Here is a 25,093-nt window from a genome sequence, read left to right on the forward strand (position 1 = left end):
GCCAAGAAACCACTGGCAGTCAAACTGTGCCTTGGAAGTCAAGGGCAGCTGGGAGTCCCAGGTGCCATGAAGACTTACTTTTATGTAAACATGCTGCTAGTCCTGTGTGGGAACCACCAGTATTTCAGACCATGGGGAAGGGTCTGGCAAAGCTTCAGGCTCAAGTGAAGTCTACCAGCCTCCTTTAATGGCCTCTTCACCAAACCAACAACAACAAGCAACAGTGGCCCAAGAGTTTATGAATGTCCTGGCCAAACTTGTCCGCTGTCCGGAAGAAAGGAGAAAGGACCATAGAAGAGGAGAAGGCACGAGGCTTAGAGAAACCCAAATGGAGAACATACATGATGCACTTCCAAAAGGCAACTGGACTTGCTTGGTTATTTTCCTTCCAAACATTTGGCTTCTCACCCAAGAAGCTTCCTCAGTTCAGAACTTCTGAAGAACCAAAGAAGCTTCTTGGGTGAGAAGCCAAATGTTTTCAGGGGGACGACACAAAACAAAAGAAGAATGTCCAGTGGCCTTTTGGAAAAAGCACCTTTGGGACAACCATGACCTGGGTTGACTAGAGAATCTCCACAGACACATGAGATGCAGTTGCCAGAGGGCAGAAATCTCCAGGTCAACTCCCAAACATCAACATCTCACCATCCTCATCCAGTCCCGGAGGCTTCCAAGACCCAACCCAACCCAACCGGGACTTTCGAATAAACATCTCGAATGTTCCCCCGAGAGACGCAGGCTGGGTTGCATAAGGGAAGTACAGCGCGTACCCAGAGAGCTGACCCACAAAACACAGCAGGAACAATGAGGGCAGGCCGGGCCATCTTAACGGCAGCCCGTACAGTCTTATTTACAGTACGCCTTATCAGCCAGGGAACAGTGCACGGCCTGCCAGTTTCCAAAGACCAGGACTGGGTGTTCTTTTGCTCGCTCAAGTCGATGTGTACTGGAAGCAGAAATTGTTGCCTGCCTGCCAGCACACACACACACACACACACACACACACACACACACATCCACACAAACACACACACCCCTTCCTGCCCACCCCAAGTGCTAAATCAAATCAGAAAAACAAAATGTGAGACCGAGCCAGAAATCTTGCAATCTGCACAGGCATAAAAAGACTGGGGAAGCATGTGTGTGTGTGTGTGTGTGTGTACACACACACACACACACACACACACACACACACACAGAGGCAGGGAGAGGAAAAGAGGAGCCAGGGAACACAGCGGCTGCATATGCAAATAGTTCAAGGTTAATTTTACTATGTGAGTCACCAGGAAAATGTCAGCCAGCTTCAGTGCTCATCATGACTCCGGGGTTTCAGAAAAACAAGGAGAGAGATTTATTAAAAGCACAGAACATTGAGGACAGAACACTCAAAAGTCATGTGTCGGGGGGGGGGGGCTGGATTCAACAAACCCCCCCAAACAACAACAACACACACACAATCCTAGCGAAGCCGAGCAGCAGCGTTCACCGAAGCAGGACTTTGAAAAACAAAATAAAAAACCCGGCACCCTTTTGGGGAAGCTGCGGGCAGCTAAGGGAAAAGACAAAAAGAAGTATTTTTAGCAAGCTGCCTACAGTCGCGGCCAACTTCCTGGTGGCTGACCCTGCAAGGATGGGACCCCGTGGGCTGCCAAGAATCTCAATGTGTTGGAGGAGATGGATCGCCCCAGGCCCCAGATCCTCAGCCGAATCTCCCCTTCAACAAGGTTGGCAAAATCAAGTGGTAGTTTCCACACACCACGAGGATTCAGCAGATAGCCGGACCTTCGGGACAAGACCGAGTTCTCAAGCTGCCCCTTTACCTTTGGCATGTGTGACCCGGGGTGGGGAGGACAGGCCTTTTGAACTCCAGAAAGAAGTTCACAACACAACTTTTGCATTTCCAAGAGTATCCCCCTCGGCCAGGAAGGTCTGTCCTGGCAGAAAAGAGTGTTTGTGGAAAGGAGCGGTCCTTGGTGCTCTCTCACCTTGGCGGTTTTCTTGCAGACATTTCGTTACCCAACTAGGTAGCATCATCAATGCTAGAAGGGAGTGGGCTGTGGGGGGAGGAGGAATGTGGGGTCCTTGATGCTCATGAGCTTGGTTGTTTTCTTGCAGGTGTTTCATGACCCAACAAGGTAGCATCATCACTGCTAGAAGGGAGTGGGGTTTGCGGAGAGGAGGAAGAGGAGGAGGAAGAAGAGGAGGAGGAGGAGGAGGAGGAGGAGGAGGAGGAGGAGGAGGAGGAGGAGGAGGAGGAGGAGGAGGAGGAGGAGGGAGGAAGAAGAAGAAGAAGAAGAAGAAGAAGAAGAAGAAGAAGAAGAAGAAGAAGAAGAAGAAGAAGAAGAAGAAAAACAACAATAGCAATAGCAATAGCAATAGCAATAACAATAACAATAACAATAACAACAACAAGAAGAAACAATAACAACAATAACAAGAAGAAGAAGAAAACAAGAAGAAGAAGAAGAAGAAGAAGAAGAAGAAGAAGAAGAAGAAGAAGAAGAAGAAGAAGAAACAACAACAACAATAACAATAACAACAAGAAGAAACAATAATAACAATAACAATAACAATAACAATAACAAGAAGAGGAGGAGGAGGAGGAGGACTATGGGGTCCTTGGTGCTCACTGAGCTTGGTTGTCGGTGGGCGAGTTCCTGGTTCTTCCCTGATTAGCTGGTTTACTATTAGATTGTTTGTCTGCAGGTTGGTAGAACTAATTCCTGTCCTTCTTCTCATCAAAGAAATTCCACTTAGGATAGAAAAGTTGATTGACATATAAAAACCTCTGGAGGCGAGTAGATTTTCTCTCCACCCAAAGACGGTCCCCCATCTATTGGAGGGAGGGAGGGAGGGAGGCGATTCTGATTTCAGCACCCAACCACCACAGAGACCCGACTGGACAAGGCCTTTCCGCTTTCTCCTGGGGGCAACCGGCTGAAGGAGATGCAGAGGAGGAGGAGGACCAGGGCAGGGAGCCATGTTTGAGGCCCAAATCCACCAAGCTCCGTCTGCCAAACCTTCCTAGGAAAAGGCTGGCACTTGGGACCCTGGTCAAACCTTCTCCGGGTGGTTTTGCCTTTTGTTTAAAGCAGGGGAAAAACAAGATTCCCTTCCACCACCCCCACCACCCCTTGGGATCTGAGGCTGAAAAATGGAGAGGCAACTGATCAGCTGCTGCCTGTCTGCATCAACTCCTTTGAATAAAAGGTAGCAGCAGCAGCACGTCTTCTTAAGACCGGTTTATACCTTCTGCCAAACAGTTAGTGGGCCCACAAAATGCGGCAACCCAGCAGGGCTGTGCCTAGAGAGAGACCCCCCTCCCGTTCCTAACGCTCTCCAAGCCCCAATTTTACCGGTTTGGTGGAGGAGGAGTATCTACTCTCCCCAGAAGGTTGTACCTCTGATGTTAGGAAGTAGTAAAAACGTTCTAACTGGTTAAAAAGTGACACCTACCCAATTGCCTTTGGTGTGTGTAAGCCTTAACTGTCTCTCTCTCTCTCTCACACACACACACACAGAGGCGGTTGGATGCAAAGATGCCTCTTGCTGATTTCCCACCCTTTGATTTCTCCTTCCCCTTCCCTCTCTAACTGAAGTGTGTGACATTGTACAGCACCACAGTGGATGTTTTGGAAAGGGAGATGTAAGGAGACACATCCAAACAACAGCCTGCCTGCACACAAACGCTCCTCGCTTGTCTCTTCCTCCTTTTAAGCCACCTGAGAAATCTGTATGAGAAATCTGTCTTTCTCCCCCCCCCTTTTTTTTAACGGCCTCCTTTCCTGAGCATTGTTAAATGGTACCTGTCAGGTAAAAAAATGACATTCAAATTGCCGGCTGAGAAAGTGGAAAGATTTGGGCTGTTAGAGAGGAACTGAAAACACGGGCGATGCTGAGCACGCAGGGCCAGCGATGAACTTTTGTGCAGCCATTTGCATTGAGGAAGAGATGGGATCAACCTGCTGAGCAGAATTGCTACCTCGCCACCCTCAAATTTATTTATTTATTTGCAACGGAGGAGTTGAGAGCATGACTCAAATATGTGGAAGACACTGCCAGGAGCAAGAGGCAGCCAAGTGCATCAAACACATTCTCTTTTCAGCGAAGACTAGCTCGGTGATTTAAAAACAAAAATACTCCATTTAACATCCCCCTTTTTAACCCAGTCAATCCACTGTTATCAAGAATATCAACCAGGAACATCTGTTTAAACACTAAAGTGCCCTTGACGCTTCCCTTTCCTTTGCTTAGGTGTACAAATGCCACCAATAAACCTGTTGTCTCTTCCAGGGGGCTGGATAAATGATGGCCTATTAACTTTATAAACCTACTAATTCAATCATTTGCCCATCCCTAACGTTTTATGAGGTAGAAGAAGAAGAAGAAGAGAGAGAAGGAACCCATGAGGAGAAACAGAACCAACTGGAGGAAGAGCTCCCAATGTTGACATGACCAGGAGTTGAGAATTCAACTCTTTCCAGCTTTATAAAAACAGAAGAATCGGAGCCAAGGACTAAGGGCTGTAATTTGTTCATAATTCCTGCTCTGGGACTGTTTCTCATGTATCACGAGACCATCTCTCTTTAGCCCTAGTATGGTATCTCCACCAAGAAGGGACTTGGCTAGTCCTTTTTTCATGGGTGGTGGCAAGCCAGATGCTTTATGTTTCCTGACTTGGTCTGAGATAATCTGACATCCTTCATAACTATTAACTCTACTCATCTCCAATCTCTCATAGGTCATAGACTATAGCAAGGAGAAGCTTCAGCTCTCAAGAGGGCTGAGATCAGAATAGGAGACAGACAACACCTAAAGGCCATATATCTCCTTGTTTAAGCATCTCTCTCTCTCTCTCCTTCCCTCCTTTTTGCAAGAAATAGATTGCCAAAGGCAGGATAGGATCACATTTCCATGCCAACAATGACAGCAGAACTATGTTTCTGAACATTTTTTTAAAAAGGGGTAACTTGGACCAGATGCCAGACAGTTTGTGAATCTGGGCCTCTCAATTTCATCTTAGAGCTGGTCATCGACTGGAATGACTGAAATTGTTTTGTGAATGTGTATCCCTTGAAGATCTCTCCACATTAAATTGAGCAATCGCCATGAAAATGAGCAAAATTCTGTTGTATACTGCCCTGGGGAGGTGGTTAGGATACGATTGGTTAGATGGCAGGTTGGGCTGAAGACCCCAAGAAACAGAGAGCGAATGCTCCTGGGGTCAGGCCCCCTGGATGTTACTGTACCCTCTTCCTTCTCTTTGGGTGGGGCTGATGGGTCTCTTTGTTCAGCAGGCCACAGTGCAGAACCGAGACCCTCATGCTCTGACTTTGGGGTCCTGGAGAGATGCAAGTGGTTGGAAGTTATGAGGTCACATTGTTCCCAAATGCAACTGGGCTATCCTTACATGATCCAGACGTGTGATATCTCACTTTTAACACACAACTGGGCTCTCGATCAAGAAGGGGGGATCGGATCAGGACGCTGCAGATTTGAGGAGGGGGCAAATAGCAAGATGTGTGCAACTGGCCTCCTGACCTCACCTCAAATGAAATCTGACCGGGCCCTCAAAGATACACCATGAATGTTCCAACTTTTCTTTTCTCTGAAGGCCACTCCACTTTCCTAGTTTGGGGTTCCTCTTGGAGGACAGGATTGATATCTCCTTAGGCCTGAGCCCTAAGGAAGTTAGTATTTAATCCCAATAGTTAAGACGCCCCAAATCATTATTAATGCATCAGGTGGTTAATTTCGATGGACAATTTTAAAAGATGATATGAAATCAACAAATTGTCTTCTAACTGATAAGAAGAGAATTGTAGCTCAGGTGTGAACTGTGGGGTCCTAAGTGTCTTCTCACTTTCAGTCCATTTATCGGTCTTCATTTTCCCCCCTCTTATTTTTGGCCTATCGGGGAGTGGGAGATCACTTCAATGAGACTGTTGGTTCGAAAAAGTTGGCCAACTTTTGGGCTCAAGAGCAGGCTGTGGGAATCAACCAAGAGAGAGGGAGACAGAGAGAGGCCAACCCATTTCTCTTCTGAACCAGGTAATGCTCAATGCAGACCTGTCAACCTGAACTTTTTCATAGTCTTACTCCAGCCAAGCCTGGAGAAGGAAAGGAAGGGACCTTCTGTTTCTTTTCCGTGTCTGAAAATAGCCTGTAACTTGGAATAAGCGACAGGAGCCTCCTCCATAGATAGGCCAGCTGTGCCGAAGGTGGCTGTTTGGCCCTTCATTCTGGGCCTCTTTCTAGTTGAGACTGGCACACCGGCTGCCCTCCACAACTTCCCACGCTGGGCCAGATTGGCAGGAGAAGAAGTCCTGTGCTGAGAAGAGACCCAACTGGACACAGACTCTGGCCCTGAATATGCTTTGCTTGGCCCCCCTTTTTTGTGTGTGTGGGGGCAGCTGGGATCAAAGGCATGACTTGTGTGTGTTCAGGGACACATTACATCCCCTTCCCTGTCCCTTAACTGAGAGTGGCTGTTTTGTTAACAGAGCCATATAACTGGCTTGGGTGTCCAGAGGCGTCTCCATCCTTCCCAGCTTACAAATGTGTTTCGCCTGTTTACATCCAGGGAGACATTAAAGAGCACAGTCAGGTTTTTTGGCAGCCTCTGCCCATTCCTGAGTTATGGCCAGCCATGACTCTCAGCTGCCTTCCCTTTCCAGCCACAGTTTCATAACTCGCATATTTTCTGACGCTGCAATCCTCCAAAATTTCACAGGCGCCCAACCTTCCCTCCCTCCCTCTCTCTCTTTCTCCCCGCTTGCCAGAGGACACAGTGTGCAATTGGTGTGACCCTAAAATGTGCCCCAGAACATGATTCAGCCCGCGTCCCCCCCCAAAAAAAAAATGGAGAGGGAAGAAGGCCGGATGGAGGAGAAAAGGTGGAGGTAACGAAACCTGCTAAAAAAAGAGGAAAATAATTTTTTGTAAAAAAAAAAAGTTTGCAAAGCAAATCTATGCACTGCCATTACTCTACTACCTAATTAATTCAGTCATTTCAAAAACAATTTTATTTATGTCCTATTTACCACATCAAAAGTGCAAAAAAAGGAAAAGGAAAAAAAAGAAACATTCTCCAGACGCTGATGCTAAAATAATACCTCAAGGCATCTATTTTTAATCAGTCTACACACACAAACATACACAAAATATATCACACAAAGCCCGGGATCTATAGAATCTCTCTCGGGCAGCCCACCAAACTCAAAAAAGAGAGAGACACACACACAGAGAGAGAGAAATCAGCCAAGTCTTCAGAGCACCCTCACTTGCTGGCTGCCGAAAACGGCTTGTCAAAAAAGAGGGGGTGGGGGGAGGAAAGTGGGGGAAAGAAGCAAAAGAGAGAGAGAGAGAAATAAAAAAAAAACCCAAACCCAGAGAAATCCATAATGGCTTGAGGCTCTTCTCCAATCTATTTTCTGCTCAGCTGGTTTTAAATGAAGTTATTATGAGTCATTAAAACACCCGCAAGCTTGTGGAAGTCAGCCAATTACAATTTTAAATTTAGCCTGTTCTCTACCCCATTCCCTCGTTTTCTTCTTTTGCCCAGGAAAAAAAAGAAAAAAGAAAACAAAAGAAAGAGGAGAAAAAAAAAAAAAGAAAGCCACTGGGTTTACTCTAGTTTTCTCCCTCCGTTCCCCCCGAAAAGCTCTCCCCTCCTGGGTGAATCTGGTCCAAGACCCATTTCCTTTGCAGTGGAACCTACAGAAGAGAATAATTCAGATTCCAAAAGCCACAGACAGAAGCATATTAAGGGCAGTGGAGGGGGGGGGCGGTTTATGGTTTATTTCGTTCCTTTCTCTCTCTCTCTTTCTCAACCGATCATAAGGCCGATTTCTAAATTGAACATCCATGCCAATGTCTTATTTCCTTTTTTAAAACCCCAAGGCAAGGCTCTCGGCAGGATTATTTCAGCCACTCCAGGCTCCCCTGCTTCGCTTTCTGGGTTACAGCCGCCACCACATCCCCAACTCTGCCGTTATCGCTCTTACGGATAAGGGGCGAGGTAGGTTCGGCAGAGGTATTTTCATGCAGGTTTTTTTTTCTTCTTATTTTTATCAGTCATCTGACCAGTAAAATCTTAATGTAAAATTTTTTAATAAATAGAGAAAGAAATAACATTTCCGAAATGAATTCATGAAGGGGAAAACAAGGACAAAATTGGGTTTCATGCTTCTGTGAATCCTGCCCCAGGGGTCTCACCACCAAGCCGTGTCCACCCGTCATGTTCCTTATTTTCATGCGGCAGTTTTAAAGGGAACATTGTCAAACACATGGAAAGCGGACAGGACAAAGGTAGACTAGAGCAGGGGTGGCTCTGAACTGTGCTACTTTTAAGACTTGTGGACTTCAACTCCCAGAATCCCCCATGCAGACATGGATTCTGAGAGTTGAAGTCCACAAGTCTTAAAGTTGCCAAATTTGGAGATCCCTATACTAACTAGAGGAAGAGTGGGGGAGGGAGGGAGGGAGGGAGAGCCCTTTGGAGAAGGCTGAAGACACCTGGGCATCCATAAAGCATCCTGGACCCGTCTCCCCCACTGAACAGGCCTTATCCATAGCATCCTTTTGTGAAGCCCCCTCAAAATCAACTACAAGTCACTCACTTTCCGAAGGGTTCAGTCTTGTATTCAGTACCAGGGAGGCAACATTTGAAGTCCCCGTGGAAGGACCAAAGGCCACAGTAGAACATCTGCATGGCCTACAGAAGCCTTGGTTCAACCTCCAGCATCTCCAGGCTAAATCAGTGTTTCTTAAACTTGGCGACTTGGAAGATGTGTGGACTTCCAGCTTCCAGAATTCTCCAAGCTAGCAACTGTCTGCAAGCTGTCAAGGCTGAGAATCCTTGATCTAAGGGGCCAGGCAGCCAGAGATTCCAGATGTGAACCCACAGAAGGACCACTAGGTACATTCGGAAGGTACATCGTTCCTCTCCTATGGCAAGATTATATGGTCCCTGTGACCTGGAGCAAGAATCATAAAGGATGCATCACGCGTTCCCATGCTTGGCCTAGCCTGTGGTCCCCATGGAAGACTATGGAGGTGAGGAAGGAAAATGCAAACCAGGTTGGGTCCCTGGTTGTTGGTTCCTTACACTGCAGACAAAAAGAAGCAGAACCTCCTGACTCCTGGACCACAGGTGGTTGAAGCTTCTGTTCCACACCAGGTCTTGCTTGTTGTGTTCAAGGCTCATCTGACCAGACTCCTAGGTGGGCCTAAACTTCCTCACCAGGGGGCAAGCAGAGTTCCTGTGTGTGTGTGTGTGTGCTTGTGTGTGTGGAAGGATTTGCACCACGCACCATCACGATATTAATCCAATCTTTTGCCAACTTCCAGATAAACAAGAGTGGGGTGCACAAACGCCTTTCTCAGTCTTGCATACTAGCCCCTGCCCCCAAAGGAAACCTTTCAATCCACCCCCCACTGCAGAGCCCTCAGAGGGCCACACCGACCCCCCCAAAAAAGTGATGGAGAAGAAACAGGGAAAGAACAAAATCTTGATCTCTCCCTCTCTGACACCCCCCATCCTTTGAGACCCCAAACCCGACCTCTGCCCCCCAAAAGTGCAAGAGGGAAGCCCCACTTCCCTGCTCCTGGCCTGGAAAACCACGTTCTCTCTGTGAGCCGGGAGGGAGAGAGCGCAAGACACCCCTTATCCGAAATCCAACCGCCTGCCTTCCCTTTCAGAAGGCACGCCGTGTACTGTACGTCCTATAAAACTCCCCAACAGCCTCCAGACACTCGGCAATCGTCCTCCATCAAAACACTTTGCCTTGCATACAAAAATAAAATACAGTGCTGAACGGAATACACAATCAGCCCATTACAGTACGGAGGACGGCTCCTTAGCAACGCGGCGGCTTTGCAGCGGAGACAATCGACAGGAAGCAGAAATCTGTCAAGCCTGTTGGCAAATGATAAACATTAGCAAGGGGTTGGTTGGGTTGGGTTTTTGTTTTTTTTTCGTGGTGGGCTTGGGTTTTTGGGGGAGTTGAGGGGAGTGGGGCACACACAACCGAAGCCACGTGAAAGCAGCAAATTGCAGGCAGACACCTGAGTGTATTCTGGGGGGCGTCCATAAAAACAGCATCCAGGTTGAATGGAGGCTGGGGATAAATTAACACCACCAACCCTGTCACCAACGGCTCTGGTGTCGGATCCCGAGACCATGTTTTCTATTATGTTTGCTCAACTCTCAGAAGTTCTTGTTCCCCTGCAGAGGACTAGCATCTTGAAAAACAAGAGCTCACCCTGGACGCGGAGCAGCAGCAAACAACCTCGGACAAGAAGCACCCAGGGCTGGGTTGCTTTTCAAGGGGGGTTTGCAAAAGGCAACCTCTTGAAGAGGAGAAGAACGGGGGTGGGGGGCTAGGGGGTCTCTAGGAAGGCGAGAGGGGAGGAGTGAAGCCTAGGTCCCTCTGGTAAAAGTTGGGGTGGGGTGGGGCAGAAGAGGCTGGCCCTGGCACCCCAGTGGCACCAGCTCGGGACCCCTTGCCAGAACAGGAACTAAAAGCAAAAGGAACTGAATTATTCCAATCAGCTTAAGGCTCTCGAGGCTGAAAATAAATAAATGAAAAGACAGATAAAAAGAGGTGTGCGCGGGAGGAGGAAGAGAAAGAAATGTATTTTTCATCAGCAAGTGTATAATTTATAAACAGCATTAAACAGTTTGTGTGTTTTCTCTCTCTCTCTCTCTCTCTCTTTCCCCTCCCTCTCCTCCCCCCTCTCCAGCCCCGCCGCCCGCCTTCCTCTCTTGTGTATCGGGGTTGGACTCAACTCAAGCCTGCATTAATTTCTGCTGTGGGTACAGTGTGTTCTTGGCTGCGCATCTGCCAACGATCATAAACTCTCTGGAATGTTGGCAGAACATCCAGCCCTGCCGGCAAGCCGATGACATCACTTGGGGAATAAATTCGGGAGCCCGGCCAAAACCCGAGGAGGCAGCGGGCGCCCGGCCAGGGAAGAGCAGCAGCAGCAGCCGCCGCCGCCACGGAGCCTCCCGGGGCAGCACAAGCAGGTGGGGGGCCGGGAAGGTGGCATACAAGGGGGCTGAGGGGCAAGGAGGGCCGGGGCCGCAGGAGCCCTTCTTCTCCCTGGGAGGAAGTCCAGCTGGATGGCCTCTGGAGCCCCCAGCCCTGCAGGGCGTTCAGGAAAGGTTGGGTAGCCCCTGAAATGGGGTAGGGTTCCAGCTCGAGTAGGGGTTGGACTAGTAGACCTCCAAGGTCCCTCCCGGTCCTGCTATCTTGTTACAGGTGGGCCTCCACTTACCACGCTTAGTGACTGCTCAAAGTTACAACGGCACTGAAGAAAGGGACTCATCACCATGTTTCGCACTTATGACCCTTGCAGCAACCCCGTGGTCACGTGGTCAAAATCCAGACCCTCGGCCACTGACTCGTATTTATGACAGTTCGATGTCCTAGGGTTCCCCTTTTGTGACCTACGTCAATGAAGCCCGATTCACATTGCTAACCACATGGCTAACTGAGCAACGGCAGTGACTCACTTAAGAACGGTGGCAACAAAGGTCATAGAATGGGGCAAACCTCATTTAACGAATGTCTCCTTTAACAACAGAAATTTTGGCCTCCACTGTGGTCATAAGTCAAGGACTACCTGCATTTGACTCCCCAGCCAGGAGGGGGAGGGAGGGAGGGTTGTTGGTCTCCAGAAGATTGGACCCAGACAAGACCCCCAGGGAGGGGACAGGCCCTCCCCAGCCAAGAAAACCGAGGCAGGAAGAAGGACCCCCTGAGCCCAAAGGGGCTACACAGCAGCCCCCTCCCCAGAGTTTTTCCTCTGGTAATATTACACCACTAACTAGAGCATACAAAACATTTGCTAGACCAATACTTGAATACAGCTCATCAGTCTGGAACCCACATTACATATCTGATATTAACACAGTTGAGAAAGTCCAGAAATATTTCACAAGAAGAGTTCTCCGCTCCTCTACTCGTTGCAGAATACCTTATGCCACCAGACTTGAAATTCTAGAACTAGAAAAGCTAGAACAATGCCGCCTTCGGTCCGATTTAAGTATGGTATATAAAATCATACATTGCAATGTCCTACCTGTCAATCAATATTTCAGCTTCAACCATAACAACACAAGAGCACACAGTAGATACAAACTCAAGGTTAATCGCACCAAACTTGATGGCAGGAAATACGACTTCAGCCACAGAGTGGTCAATGTCTGGAATCCTCTACCTGACTCTGTGGTTTCTTCCCCAAACCCCAAAAACTTTAACCTTAGACTGTCTACTATTGACCTCACCCCTTTCCTAAGAGGTCTGTAGGGGGCGTGCATAAGCGCACCAAGGTGCCTACCGTCCCTGTCCTATTGTTTCTTTTTATTTTTCTTATATGTATCGATGTATTCATAGCTATGTTTTTACTTATACCTATTATCTTGTAAGCAATTGACAAACCAAATAAAATAAATAAATAAAATAAAAAATAGAGTTAACACAAGCGAGGTGTATCACACCTCTGTTCCAGGGGCAAGAAAGGCTCAATGAAAACCGGGCTGCAAATTCTGGTTCTGTAGGCTGGATTCCCCTAATACATCCCCCTAGAAACAGTGGGCTGCTTTATGAATTGGGGGGGGGGTAGGCCCCTAAGGCCCCCTTCCCCCCCCCCGTCCCTCTTCTTTCACACAACCCACTACCTCTTCAACTACCACTCCAGAGGTGGCTACCTCTGAGGTCCATCCAAGCATGGCGGCCATCTCGGTGCACAAGGTCAGGTGCTGTTTTCTGAGGTTGGTGGGGCTCAATGGATCTAGCTGCCTTTTGGGGAAAGACCCCAGTGAGTGATGGGCCCTGAAGGAGGGTCAGATCTCAGCCTGGGCTCTTCGGGGGGCCCCTTTTTGTGATTCGGAGGAACAAGTAGAGATGGAGGAGGTTGTGGTTGTTGCTTTTGCAACACCTTAATTTTTTATTTTTCTTTCATGGGTAAGTTCGGTTTGCCTCATTCCTGTCCTAGTTTGGGGGGAAGGAACTGAAAAAAAAAAAAAAAGTAAGTTTGTACTAAAATCTGAGCTGTGCACCTCACTTCAAACGTTCCATTCACATGTTCTTCTCAGCCATATTCCCCAGTTGTGTTTTGGTGTCTCCGTTTCAGGAGGGCAGGCATTTTTGAGAAGACACTTCCCTGCCACACTCTGTTGAAAACTCAATTGACAAATTGCGTTACAGTACAACATTCAGAAAAAGTCAAAAGTTTTTACTTGGAGCGTTGGCTTGAAAACATAGAATGAAAGAAGGCCATACTGATCCGACAGACTAAACAAACTTTTCCACCTTCCCTCTTTCCAAGCCACGCATTTTTTGGGTGGGGGTCACACACCCAGGTTACCACAGCGGTGTTTGCATGTGCATGTGCTCTGCACAGCTATAATTATGCCGCATGTACACGAAACAGTCGCTATAAACACTGCCATGAGAAAACACACACCTACACAATCTTTCAACGTAAACACAACCAGAGAGCAATTTTAATGAAAGGTGGCATTTTTCCAAGGGTAGGCACCATGTTTCTCTACTTTCCAGTTGCTGTAGGGGCACGCTTGAGATAGTGGGGAGTAATGCCCCCCGTGCTTAGTCCTTCTGACCCAGGGCTCCATACAAAACTGAAATGAGTCTCTAGATGAGGCATGTGCCTAAGGGCACCTGTTCACCAAGACCAGTTCTTCTTCCCCTTCTCCACTTCTCTCCATTGTATCTTCTCAAAGGTTTGAGAGACCCTTTCCCTACATTCTTGATATTGAGAACAACCTTAGATGGGGTGAAGTCCTCCTGACATCGGGCGCCAATTTTAAGACCAGGAGCAACACATTATATCAAGTCCCAATTGACCAAAGAAAGTGAAGAACCTGCTGTAGATGTTCCCACGACCTCTTCTTTTCCACTGTTGCTCTTTGCCAATGAAGGACCTATGGAGGCCTTCTCCTCCACCACTCATTCCTAAGAGGAATGAGGCAAGGGGGTCTAACATCAGGTGGTTCAAAGGAGAGTGATTGGTCCTTGCTGGTCATTCTGAGTGGAAGGCTCCCTCCTCGTGGCCTTCAAAAGACCCAGCCACGAGAGTGCTTTGCACTTGAGCACTGAGCATCTGACTGCAGAAGTGTGCTCACCTCGCCTGCTCCTACGCACAAGGACCTGGCACACTCACCTGATTTCATTCTTGCAAACTTAAAAGTACAGCAGCCATGGGACAACCGGGATTATACCCCTCTGCCTTGTTATTTAAGGGCTGGCTTTATGGCTCAAAAAATTAATCTTAAAGTATACCTTACACCTGAAGATTAGCTCTCTTAAATGCCCGCTTAGCTGATGTGCATCCAAAATTGATTGGAATTCCATTCTTTTAACCTCAGGATTTTGCAAACGCCGTACACGCATTCCACCCCCAACAGACCAGAGGCTCCTCCACGCAGGGAGCCCACTTCTAATTAAACAAGTCATGAATTTCTCTGCGTGGACCCCCTCCTGCCCCCCCCCAAAAAAAGCCCTCCAAAAAAAAAATAACAACCCCATTGTGGGAGCATTAAGAGGCAGCGGCCCTCCTCCGGCCCTTTCTGCCTCGGCTTATCTGGTGAGGGGGAGGAGGAGGAGGAGGAGGGGCCGCACAGCTTGGGAGGAGAAGAAAGTCCAAGGTGTAGCTACTGCTTTTGTCAACAACGTGGCTGGAATTTAACGTGGCTGTTTTCGAGCATCAGGGCGCCTCCCCCCTCCCGCCCGGATAGGAAGGGAAGAAAACATAATCATCTTTCATGATGACAAACTTGGCTCAGCGCTGCCTTTACATACTGTACCCTCAGAGCGGGCCGGCTGCCAGACAGCGCTTGGCATGAGGCCACGGCCACAGCAACAAACAGAAGCCGCGTGTGCGCCAAGACGGGGGGGGGGGAGGACAGGGGCAAGAAGGGGAAGGCAGCCGAGAGGCAAACACACTTTACACACACACACACACACACACACACACACACCCCGCCTGTCCCGGGCTGCCCTCCGACAAGGGAAAGGGTGGCTGGGAAGTTGCCAGCCCTCCTCACCATCACCACCACCCCATTTCCTCCCCACACGTCCAGTGGGCCCAAGGAAGGGACACCTGCTGATATCGACCCAAATTCTGTACCTGCACAATTCCCCAGAACCTGCATGGACCCCAAAGGGAGGTTTCTGGGGGGCCTCGTCTGAGGTTGGCATAGCTCCCCCAGGGGCAAAAGGAAAGAAAGGGGTTGTTGTTTTTTTGAGGGATTTGGAGGGTCCATGGAAGTTTCCTGAAATGAGACCCCCCAAGAGAAAACAGGTCTCCCCAATTTTTTCTGGCAGGGCTGATTTATTATTTTTATTTATTTATTTATTTTGTCAAGCGATTGTAAGATAACAGGTATAAGTATAAACATAGTTATGAATACATGAAATGGATACATATAAGAAAAATAAAAAGAAACAATAGGACAGGGACGGTAGGCACGTTGGTGCGCTTATGCACGTCCCCTACAGACCTCTTAGGAAAGGGGTGAGGTCAATAGTAGACAGTCTGAGGTTAAAGTTTTTGGGGTTGGTCTCTCCAAGACCAGCCCCAAATTTAAAGGGGCCCAGATAGCACTGCCCAACTGATGGCCGTTCCATGCCCTGGCAAAATTTACTCTCCCAACAATAGAAGAAATGGAGGAAGAGGCGGGGAGGGGGCTGTCTGCCCACTATATGATTTGCCCCTCCTCCAAATTCAAATCAAAACCTCTCTTGGGTAAAATGTGAGCTCTTCCCTAATGATTGCGAAGCTTTATGGCAATGCTTCCCCCAGAGCATTCTTCTCTCTACTTACAGAATTCTTAAACTGTCCCCGAATTTGGATGGAAACAGAAGGCCACAATTCCCATCCTTCTTCCCTCCTATCCGGACTTTTGCACATCTTAGGAACGAGGAGTATAAAGACTCACAACCGGGAGGTTTCCTTGGGAGGGACAAGGAAATGTTGCAGCACAGCCTCCCTGTTGAAAACCCTCCATTCCATCCATCGCCTCTCTACTCCCATCAGCCTGCCTCACCCCAGGGTGGAATTCATCTGCATGCCAATTTTGATTGAGTAGCACCCAAAAAGTTTCCAAGTTCCATCAATGATGAAGACGGTAATGGTGATCTCGAGGTTTTATCCAGGTTCTTGGGCATTAAGAACGCTATTGTGGCACCCCAAGAACCGAGTTTTCTGTTAGTATGGGTGCCGGTCAGTCCTGGAGGAGATTAACCCTGACTGCTCTTTAGGAGGCCAGATCCTGAAGATGAAACTCCAAGACTTTGGGCATCTCATGAGAAGGAAGGAAGGACTCCCTGGAGAAGGAGAACCAAATGCTGGAAACGATGGAGGGCAAAAGGAGAAGAAGAAGGGGGCGGCAGAGAAGGAGGGGGCTGGATGGAGTCACTGAAGCAGTCGGCGTGAGCTTAAATGCACTCTGGGGGATGGTAGAGGACAGGAAGGCCTGGAGCAACATTGTCCATGGGTCACGATGGCTCGGATACAACTTCACAGCAACAATCAATGGGTGACCACTGACACTCTGTTCAGAGAGGCCCATACGAGAGAGCTGGGAACTAAATTAGCTTCTGGAGAGGCCAGTATCGTGCCCAGCTTAGCATTCTAGTTCCTCCGTGGTACATTTAATTAAAGGGCCTGCATCATTTCAACCTAATAGGGAAATTCATTAAACAAGTGCCCCGTTCTTTTGCTAATGAAACTTGGGTGGATGCTCGAATTTGGAGAAGATGAGATTCACAACGTATGCCTGAAAATGCGAAATACATCGGTGCCGGAGAAACAGCGGTGGGTGGAGGAGAAGGAGGGCCCGTCCAGGTTGGGAGCTGATGGCCCAGGCAACCAATCTCCCCTGGTTGCCATTCAGAGCTACCCCCCCTTGTTACAGCTGGGGAGCCCAGGACAACCTTTGCGAAGGAGAAGGTCCCACTCGGGGCCTCTCTAACCCTCCAGACAGGAAGGACACCTGGTCAACCCTCCCAGAAAGAGCTCGGTTTTTGTTCCTCTGCGGGGCAGAAATCAAGAGCTCCTGATTTGAATGCCTGGGTGAACGGCCAGCCTGCAACCCTAGTTCCCTTTCGTGAGAAATCGCTGAACCACCAATGGCCACAAATGACATCTCCCTCCCCATCGTCAAATCCCCCCTCAACACGGCCAGGGATGGTATAGGAAAGACTTCAATCCATTTCATGGTTGGCTTTAGTCTCTTCAAAACAGGAACAAGAGCCCCTTGCCTGGAGGGGCTTCTTCCCCATGAGAGTCACTCCCAGGTGGTCTTCACCCCAGGAAAGGATCTTTTAAGGGGAGGGAAAAGATCCAGGACGAAGGAGAGCTTTCTGGGGAAAGGGCAAACGGAGAAGGCCAGAGACAGAGGGAGATAAGCCCCTTCTTGTACACTACTATCCAAACAAGGCATCCAACCATTTAACACCACACCTCCTAAGCACACCTGTTGGGAACATTCCTGCCCTTCTAGGGGACCTGGTTGAATGGTTTTACAACCAAGAATTTTGGCAAAATTGTAACTCCAGGACAAGACCAAAGTTTCCATGGTGGGTAAAGATGGGAGAAACTCTCCCGTACACACACACACACACACACAAACACACACACACACACACACACACACACACACACATATATCTAAACTTACCTGAATGAGCCAGTAAGTGCATCCGAAGGCGGAGGCTGTCCAGGAACCTTTTTCCACACAATTCACACCCATAGGTCTTCATTGCACTGTGCAGTTTCCTGGGGGGAGGGGAAACGAAAAGAGGAGATAAAGCCTCGGTCCACAGCTTATGGGGCCTAAGTGGGGAGGGGGGAAAACAGCCGCCCTTCTTGAAAACGTCCATCTGCATTAGGGAGCCTTCCCCAGATTCTGTCGATGCAGAGATTCTCACCAGCTCAGAAACACCCCATTCCCCCAAACAATTGCCTTTTGATGCTGCAAGAACCATCATTAAACAAGGGGCACCATTCCTACGCGGGAGAGTAAACGCTTACACGGGAGAGTAAACTCTTACATGGAATTCTCACATGGAAGGAGAAGCCATGACATTAATTTTACAAGGACAGCTCATATTTTTTTTAATCGACTTGACATCTCGGCAAAGAGCCTGAATGCCGAAGCACAAGCACAAACACACACACCTTACTTGTGATGGGTGTGCATTCAATGGGTGGAGTTACACTCTATTCCCTGCTTGTCTCCACACTGCACTTCTGGCTGCCTTGCTCCATCTGGGACAGAACTTTTTCACATTTCCAGGGTGGAAATGACTGGTGAAAAGCAACCACCGTCTACGTACACACGAAATGCAAACAACATGGTCGGAAGAGGCCGAAAGGCACCAAAATGAGTGTGGGAGAATTTGGCTTCCCTGCTTCCCGCGTGGGCTGTGATCTCCCCAAGGCAGGAGCAGAAGGACTCCTCCAAGAAGCCCTGATGGTCTCATGGAGACCCCTCAATCTCTTCTATAAGGAGGCAACCTGCTTTTGGGGAGCTCCAATCCCACTAGTCAGGTCCCCCAAAATATTGAGTACGCTCAACTCTTCGCCAAGGACAGCAGAGTCAGCCAACCAAGAGCGGCAACGGCAACTTTATCACCCCCAATCATCACCATCCCACTAAAAGCGGAGGGTTTGGGGCACAGGAACCACACAAACACACACTTTTTGGTAGGTCATATGGAGGAGCATCTCCAGCCTCCTGAGGTGAGGCCTCTTCAACTATGGTCTGGGCACTGGCCATGCCTTTAATTGGGACGAGGATCCAGGCAATGTATGAAAAGGCAAGCAAGATTGTTCAACGGTTTAAAGAAAACTACCAATGTTCCCACTTCTTAAAGCCACCTTGCTACATTCTCAACCTTTCTAAAGCAAGGTTTTTCCACACACACCCCTGAGATTTATCTAGCTAAAGGTCTAAACCGGCAGCACAATCAGATATGTTGGCACTTCTGAATTTTGTCAAAAGCAAACTTTTCGAGAGCAGTTTTGAGGTTCTTCTTCTAGTGGAACATTTGAGAAATGTTGAAGCAAACAGCTTTGGGTTTTGTTTTTGTTTAAAGGAACAACTTTACTCAAGACAAGTGCCTACTTACACAGGCTCTTCGTTTGGTTGTAAATAAGGTGCTACTTTTGGCATATTTTGGAACTATTCTGAGATACACAATTCAAGCTAGAAGCAGGGAGAGGTTGGCGAAAGAGGGGAGGGAACACATTTCTATATCAGTTTTATTTATTTCTTGTTTTGGCTTTCCAGCCTTGTTCACAGTCCAGTTGTGGGCAAAGCAATGGTGGGTACTAGAGGTGTGACTATGTGTAAGTAAGACCAGCAGCTGCTGGTGGCATTTGCTGAAAAAAACAATTCTTCAAATGCACAGTTTCAAGAAAGGGGGAGAAACCCACTAATTATAACCTTAGAAATTACACAGGGACAGTTGCTGCTATTTGCTATCTAAATGGCCGTTCAATTCATTTCTAGCTGAAAAGGAAAGAAGAAACAAAACTCACTGAGGTATTTTGTCCAGGACAGAAAAGGAAGAACACAAAACCTTTTAAAACTTCCTTTAATAAAAGGAAGACGATGTGCAATGCGCCAAAACCAACTCCGGGGGACTTAAATGTCAGCAACACCCCCCTCCCCCAAAAAGAACAATTCTCTATATCCCCAAGCCCTGGATGAACAGTAGAAAAATAACACAACAAACTGGTTTTATTTTTGTACTGTGTAAGCAGGTACAAAATGGTTCATTCGGCTAGTTGGACTAATGAAGCACATGCAACCAACATAAAAACAAGAGGCTCTTCTTGGATTGTTTCATAAGGTTTCAGATGATGACATTTTTTTTATCAGGATTCCAATTCGGCACAAATATTTATGAGGACCATGTGCATTTCAGAGAAGAGCTCAAGATGACACAAGTCTGGGCCAGCTACAGTGGAAGAAGAAGCTTCTTTGAAATAAACAACACATGGAGCAGGGAGCCTGCCAAAAGCCACCACAAATCCAGATTTTCTGAAGAAGCTGGGAGGGCTGACTTGTTAGACAAGACGCTTCTGAATCCAGGAGCCTTTTCTCGCCAGCCTTGCATCCTGCCAGGGCCTACTCAGAGCAACCTTGAAGCCTGGCGGAATTAAGGGCAAAAGGATGCTTTCCCAAAGAATCTGCGTGATTTCTCTCCGTGTCATTATCCTTAAGATGCTCCTGGTAACAGGTCAGATGCAATTCTAAAGTTGGCTGGACCTTGGCAAAACTTTGCAAAGCTAAACGTGAAGGAAACGAGGAGAGAGAAAAAAAGGGGGGGGAGCATCTATTGGGATTAGGCAGTTGAAACGAACAAAGAAAGACACCAAACAAGAATGCCAAGGGAAAGGTTTAATGTAAGGGCGTTTAACTTTGGCAACTTTTAAGACTTGTGGACTTCAACTCCCAGAATTCCCCAGCCAGCCATGCTGGTTCTTCTTCCACTGGTTTAATGCATGGGAATCTTAAAACGGCTTGCTAGCTGGAACAAGGTGGAGGGGGGAGGGGGGAGAGAATGAAAATTACTATAGCAGGAAAAAAAAATGAATCACTGAAAAATATCACACCCTGCTGGTTCACAGAATACAGGAGGCTCCGGTGTGGTTTTTGTGATCTTGGCTTAACATGTTATTCAATTGAGCCGTTGCGGCATGTAACCTATGATTCAGGGCTTAGAATGCCCTGTGGGTTTTAGGCCTAAAACGTGGAGGAACAAACAAACATTTTAGGACAATGTGAGAGCCCAGGCATTAAATACTATCTCATGAATCAATCTGTCTACCTTTCTCACAGACAGAACCAAGTCACACTCTTTTTGCAAACGGCGTTAAGCGAGGAATACAGAAAGTGCTGCAGAATGCAATGCAATACCGTATCATCGTCGTATATCATCTCTTCTGTGACAGGAATTCTCAATGTTGGCTCCTTTTAAGAGGCGTGGACTTCAACTTCCAGAGTCCCCAGCTGGGGAATTCTGGGAACTGAAATCCACACATCTTCAAGTGACCAAAGTTGAGAAACCCTGTTCTGTGAGGTAGAGGTAGGAATGTCGTATTAATTTAATAGATGGGTGCTGTCTCAGAGAAAATTAGATTGATCAGATGGATTTGTCATTGGCTTCCAACCTGCCTCCTGAATTCAAGCAATTGAGGTCAGGCACGGCCGTCTTCACGTGTCCTTGGTCCTTCCTATCCTTTCCCAGTCCATTCCTCCTGTGCGGGATGATCTTCAACCACCCCTATTAATTCAATACAGGCTTCTCTAAACTGGTGTCTTCGAGACCAAGAGGGAAACTGAGGAGCAGAAACCCAACCCTTCCAATGGAGGACCGCTTGGAGGAAGGAGCCTGGATCATAACTTAGGAAACACACAGATTTGTGTATAAGAAGGTCAAGGAGCTTGCGCTGCCATTTCCAACGATGGTGTGATGGAGAATTTCAAAGATACCCAAACACCTGCACGCTTTCTAAGGGTCATCATGCCATTTCAGAGCCAGTTCCGGGAGCTTGGCTCTGGATGAACAGGTACAATAGGATATTATGATATGATACACAGGGAGTTCTCAACTTACAACCATTTGTTGAGCACTGAAAAAAAAAAAAAGTACCACCACTCTTCACACTTACGACCCCTGAAGCATTCCCAGGGTCACAGGGTCAAAATTTGGTTGCTTAGCAACTGGCATGTATTTATGATGGTTGTAGCATCACATCTGCCATCTTCCCAGGCATCTTTTGACAAGCAAAGTCAGCCGGGAAAGCTGGATTCGCTCAACGGCCGACACTGCAGGGCTTCGCTTATCCACCATGGGGGGAAAAAAAAACATTGCAAAATTGGCCATGGCTACTTTTAAGCCCTATATCAACACAAATCCTTTGGCTTTTTTTAAAAATAATTTTGCAAAGATACACAAGAGCATCTGAGTTTTTTTTTAAAAAAAAAAACCCACCCCAAAAATGTCTCTTTCTCTACTACTACCACCCCTGCTGCGCCCACTCACCCACCTCCTCCGACAAAGTTTTCACCAAGTGTCAGAAATGACAAAGGGACAAATTAATCTTGCTCTGGCCAACTGCTCACCTAGAGATCTATGCCAGCTTTGCTATTGGTTGCATAAAGCAGGGCCCTTTGTTTTAAAGAAATAAATAAAGAACCCGCCAGCCTTTCGGCAAGTAATTTATTTGAAATATCTCTATCAACAAATTTCAACAGGAACAAAAGTTTTCCATTTGGCACCTGCTTAGAGGATGATGTTATCGCGCCGTTTCATAGAGTCTCCTTTCAACAAGGTCTTAAAGCGCGTTATCTCTGGTTTCCGGGTAGCAAAATATGATTGAAATGTTCTATTTATGCTCACTGGATTAAGGCAATGTTGCAGAAAAGGAGGAGAAACCACAGCAGATGTAAGCAAGGTATTATAGCCTCTTGTGCTGTTAAGATCAGAAAGGGAGAGATCAATAGACAAGCCAGCTATTTCTGCTAAAGTTGTGCTTTTAGGAAGAAAGAAGAATAAAATAAAACAATTCCATAGATATCGATTCTCAATTATAACTCCAAAAGGGCAGGGCACAGAAAAACAAACTGTACTTTAATAATTCAGCACTCGGCTGATCTCACTTCCAGATCTCATGCGCATTCTTAAAAAACGAGTTCCGTGCAAGCAAATTAAGACCTGCAGAGATGATGCCCAGGGATTAGACTGACTTTCCTATCAGAAAAGACCATCGGGATACACACAACCAACAAATGAACAACATAAGGCACCCCAGAAGGCATCGTGCTGGGATAATTTTGCCCAAGTGGCAGCAAGTCACTGATTTACAGAGGCATTTTGCAATATTCTGAAAGGGAAAAGAAACCCTGGAAGTCCGTCCCACCTCTTGAAAAGGGTTTGTGTGTGAACACACATGTGTGCATGCAAAAAGTGCCCGTGATGAAGAATCCCGGGGAAAGAAGCAAAAAAATAAATCTGCCACAGATTGATAGTGCAACCACATCTGAATACAGCCTATGGATCTGGGGACTTCATTTTAAAGTGAAGCTAGAAAGAGTTGATAAAGGTGAGCAGGAACTACCAAAAAGATTGAGCAAAAGATTGGGATCGTTGTTTGCGGATGGTAGCTTTAAAAAGGTGTAAAGGGGATGCATAAAGATTGGTGAGATGATGCATAGCGTGGCAAACCATCGGATGGAAAAGTCCATGGAAGTTCTCAGTCATCCAGGACATGGTTGGCCCAAAGATGCCTTCAAAAAGGCAAGTGGAGTTTCTGGATTTTTCTCGAAGGTGTTTCACTTCTCATCCAAGCAGCTTCTTCAGGTCTAACTAACTGGTGAGCAATGGGAGGATTTCCACAGTGGTAACAACTGAGTGGCTGCAAAAAGTATAAAAGGAAGAGCTTCCCACCCTGCGACAAAGCTAGAAGGCTTCACCTGACGCATCCCGATAATTGTGGCGAGGCAAAGAGGGGGCCACCAATTCTGTTTGCAATCATGTGTGGCAAACATGGTTTTCAAACCCTCATCCTCGAGCCCTTTAGAGAAGGGAGAGAAGGCACTTTGGTGAACTGTGGTGTTCTTGCACTTTTGTCTTTGTTGCAATGGGAGTGGGGATTCCACTGATATATGATCCTTTCTCTAGAGTCTGCAACCTCATAGAGTCGGGTGACAATGAGATCTGGTGGCATTATCCCTGGCTTCCTCACTTCCATGCAATCCCAAATGAAAGTCAAGGGGTTAAGGACCTTCAAGGGGGCTATTTTGGGGGCAGCCCAAGAGGCTGTGGGGGCAAAAATGGCAGAATGCTTTATTTAGTTACTGACTTGGCTTGCTGCTCCGGTCACAAAACTGGCCCTGAGTGGCCCACATTAAAAAGCATCGATTAATGAAACACACAAGAGCCAAGAAACAGCCCAACAATATGCAACTTTCCCCACCAGGAAGATGAAGTCAACACCTGAAAAAGCAGAGAGTACTTTATGAAACCTTCCAAGAATTGGGATTTTGAATTCCGAGGAATACTTTTGCAACATTGAAAAATGTTGCTGAAAAACAGCCAGGTAAAGCAACCAAGGCAAGCTTTCAAATATTTGGGGTATGTGATGGAAAAAACAGAATCTCTTTAGCCCAGGAAGGACAGGAACCAAAACCAGGAAATGTTGGTACTGTAGGAGGAAAGTGAAAGGACGAAGGCAGAGCATCCTGGTTATTGGCCGAAGAATAACCGCCGTCTTCATTTCTTTGCCAGGGTCCTTAAGCACCAAGACTTCATTAGCAGATTACGCTTCTCTCCACTGGCCAGAGCTGTAATGCCAATTAGCCTAGAAGGTTGAGCTGGGCAGGCAGATGAAGCATCTGAGCTGCTATCAGAAGGAATAGCATAGTTTAAATTGAAGAAGCTTCTTTGCTGGGTAATTATTTTTTCATATAGATGAGTTAGCTGTCTATCTCTGTCTATCTATCTATCTATCTATCTATCTATCTATCTATCTATCTATCTATCTATCTATCTATCTATCTATCTATCTATCTATCTATCTATCTATCCAACTATACAACTATACAACTATCTATCTATCTATCTATCTCCATCTATCTCTTTCTCTCTCGTTTATATGGCTGCCCATCTTACAAGAGCACAGAGATTCTGCTTTGTTTGATTTTATTTCCAAACCCAGAGGAAGCTTCTTCCCCCATTTCTTTTCGGAGCGGATTCTTGATCCAGGAGACCAAACAACGAAGGCTCCTTTCTCCAGCCAAAAGGTTAAAGTTCACCTCGGCCTTCTGCATGTCTATCTGCCCTGAATCGGACAACTTAACTACTTAACAGCTGTTTAAAATCAATCTAATGCTAAGCCAAGGCTTCTTGCCAATATGGTGTCAGAGGACCCAGCACCCTTTGTAACCCGGGGCCCAACCGTCCGTTGTAGAAACAGACAACCAATCACTTGGGTTGGGGTGTTCACTGTATCAAACCTAACGACATCTCCTTTCTCACCACCAATT

At 47.2% G+C, this 25,093-nt stretch overlaps 1 protein-coding gene across 3 annotated transcripts in view; it reads right to left on the bottom strand.

Annotated features, from left to right (window-relative positions):
* The window catches only part of ZBTB16 (zinc finger and BTB domain containing 16), a 133,159-nt gene that overhangs the window by 56,186 nt on the left and 51,880 nt on the right, over positions 1-25,093 (bottom strand). For all 3 annotated transcript variants that reach the window (XM_087969747.1, XM_087969746.1, XM_087969748.1), the window contains exon 3: positions 17,714-17,811. In XM_087969747.1, the coding sequence (XP_087825873.1) occupies positions 17,714-17,811 (98 nt within the window). The remainder of the gene's footprint in view (positions 1-17,713; positions 17,812-25,093) is intronic.

This window comes from Notechis scutatus, chromosome 7, assembly GCF_049901735.1.
Source record: "Notechis scutatus isolate UNSWTSFEM ecotype Mainland chromosome 7, rNotScu1.2, whole genome shotgun sequence".
In the NCBI taxonomy this organism is placed as follows: domain Eukaryota; kingdom Metazoa; phylum Chordata; class Lepidosauria; order Squamata; family Elapidae; genus Notechis; species Notechis scutatus.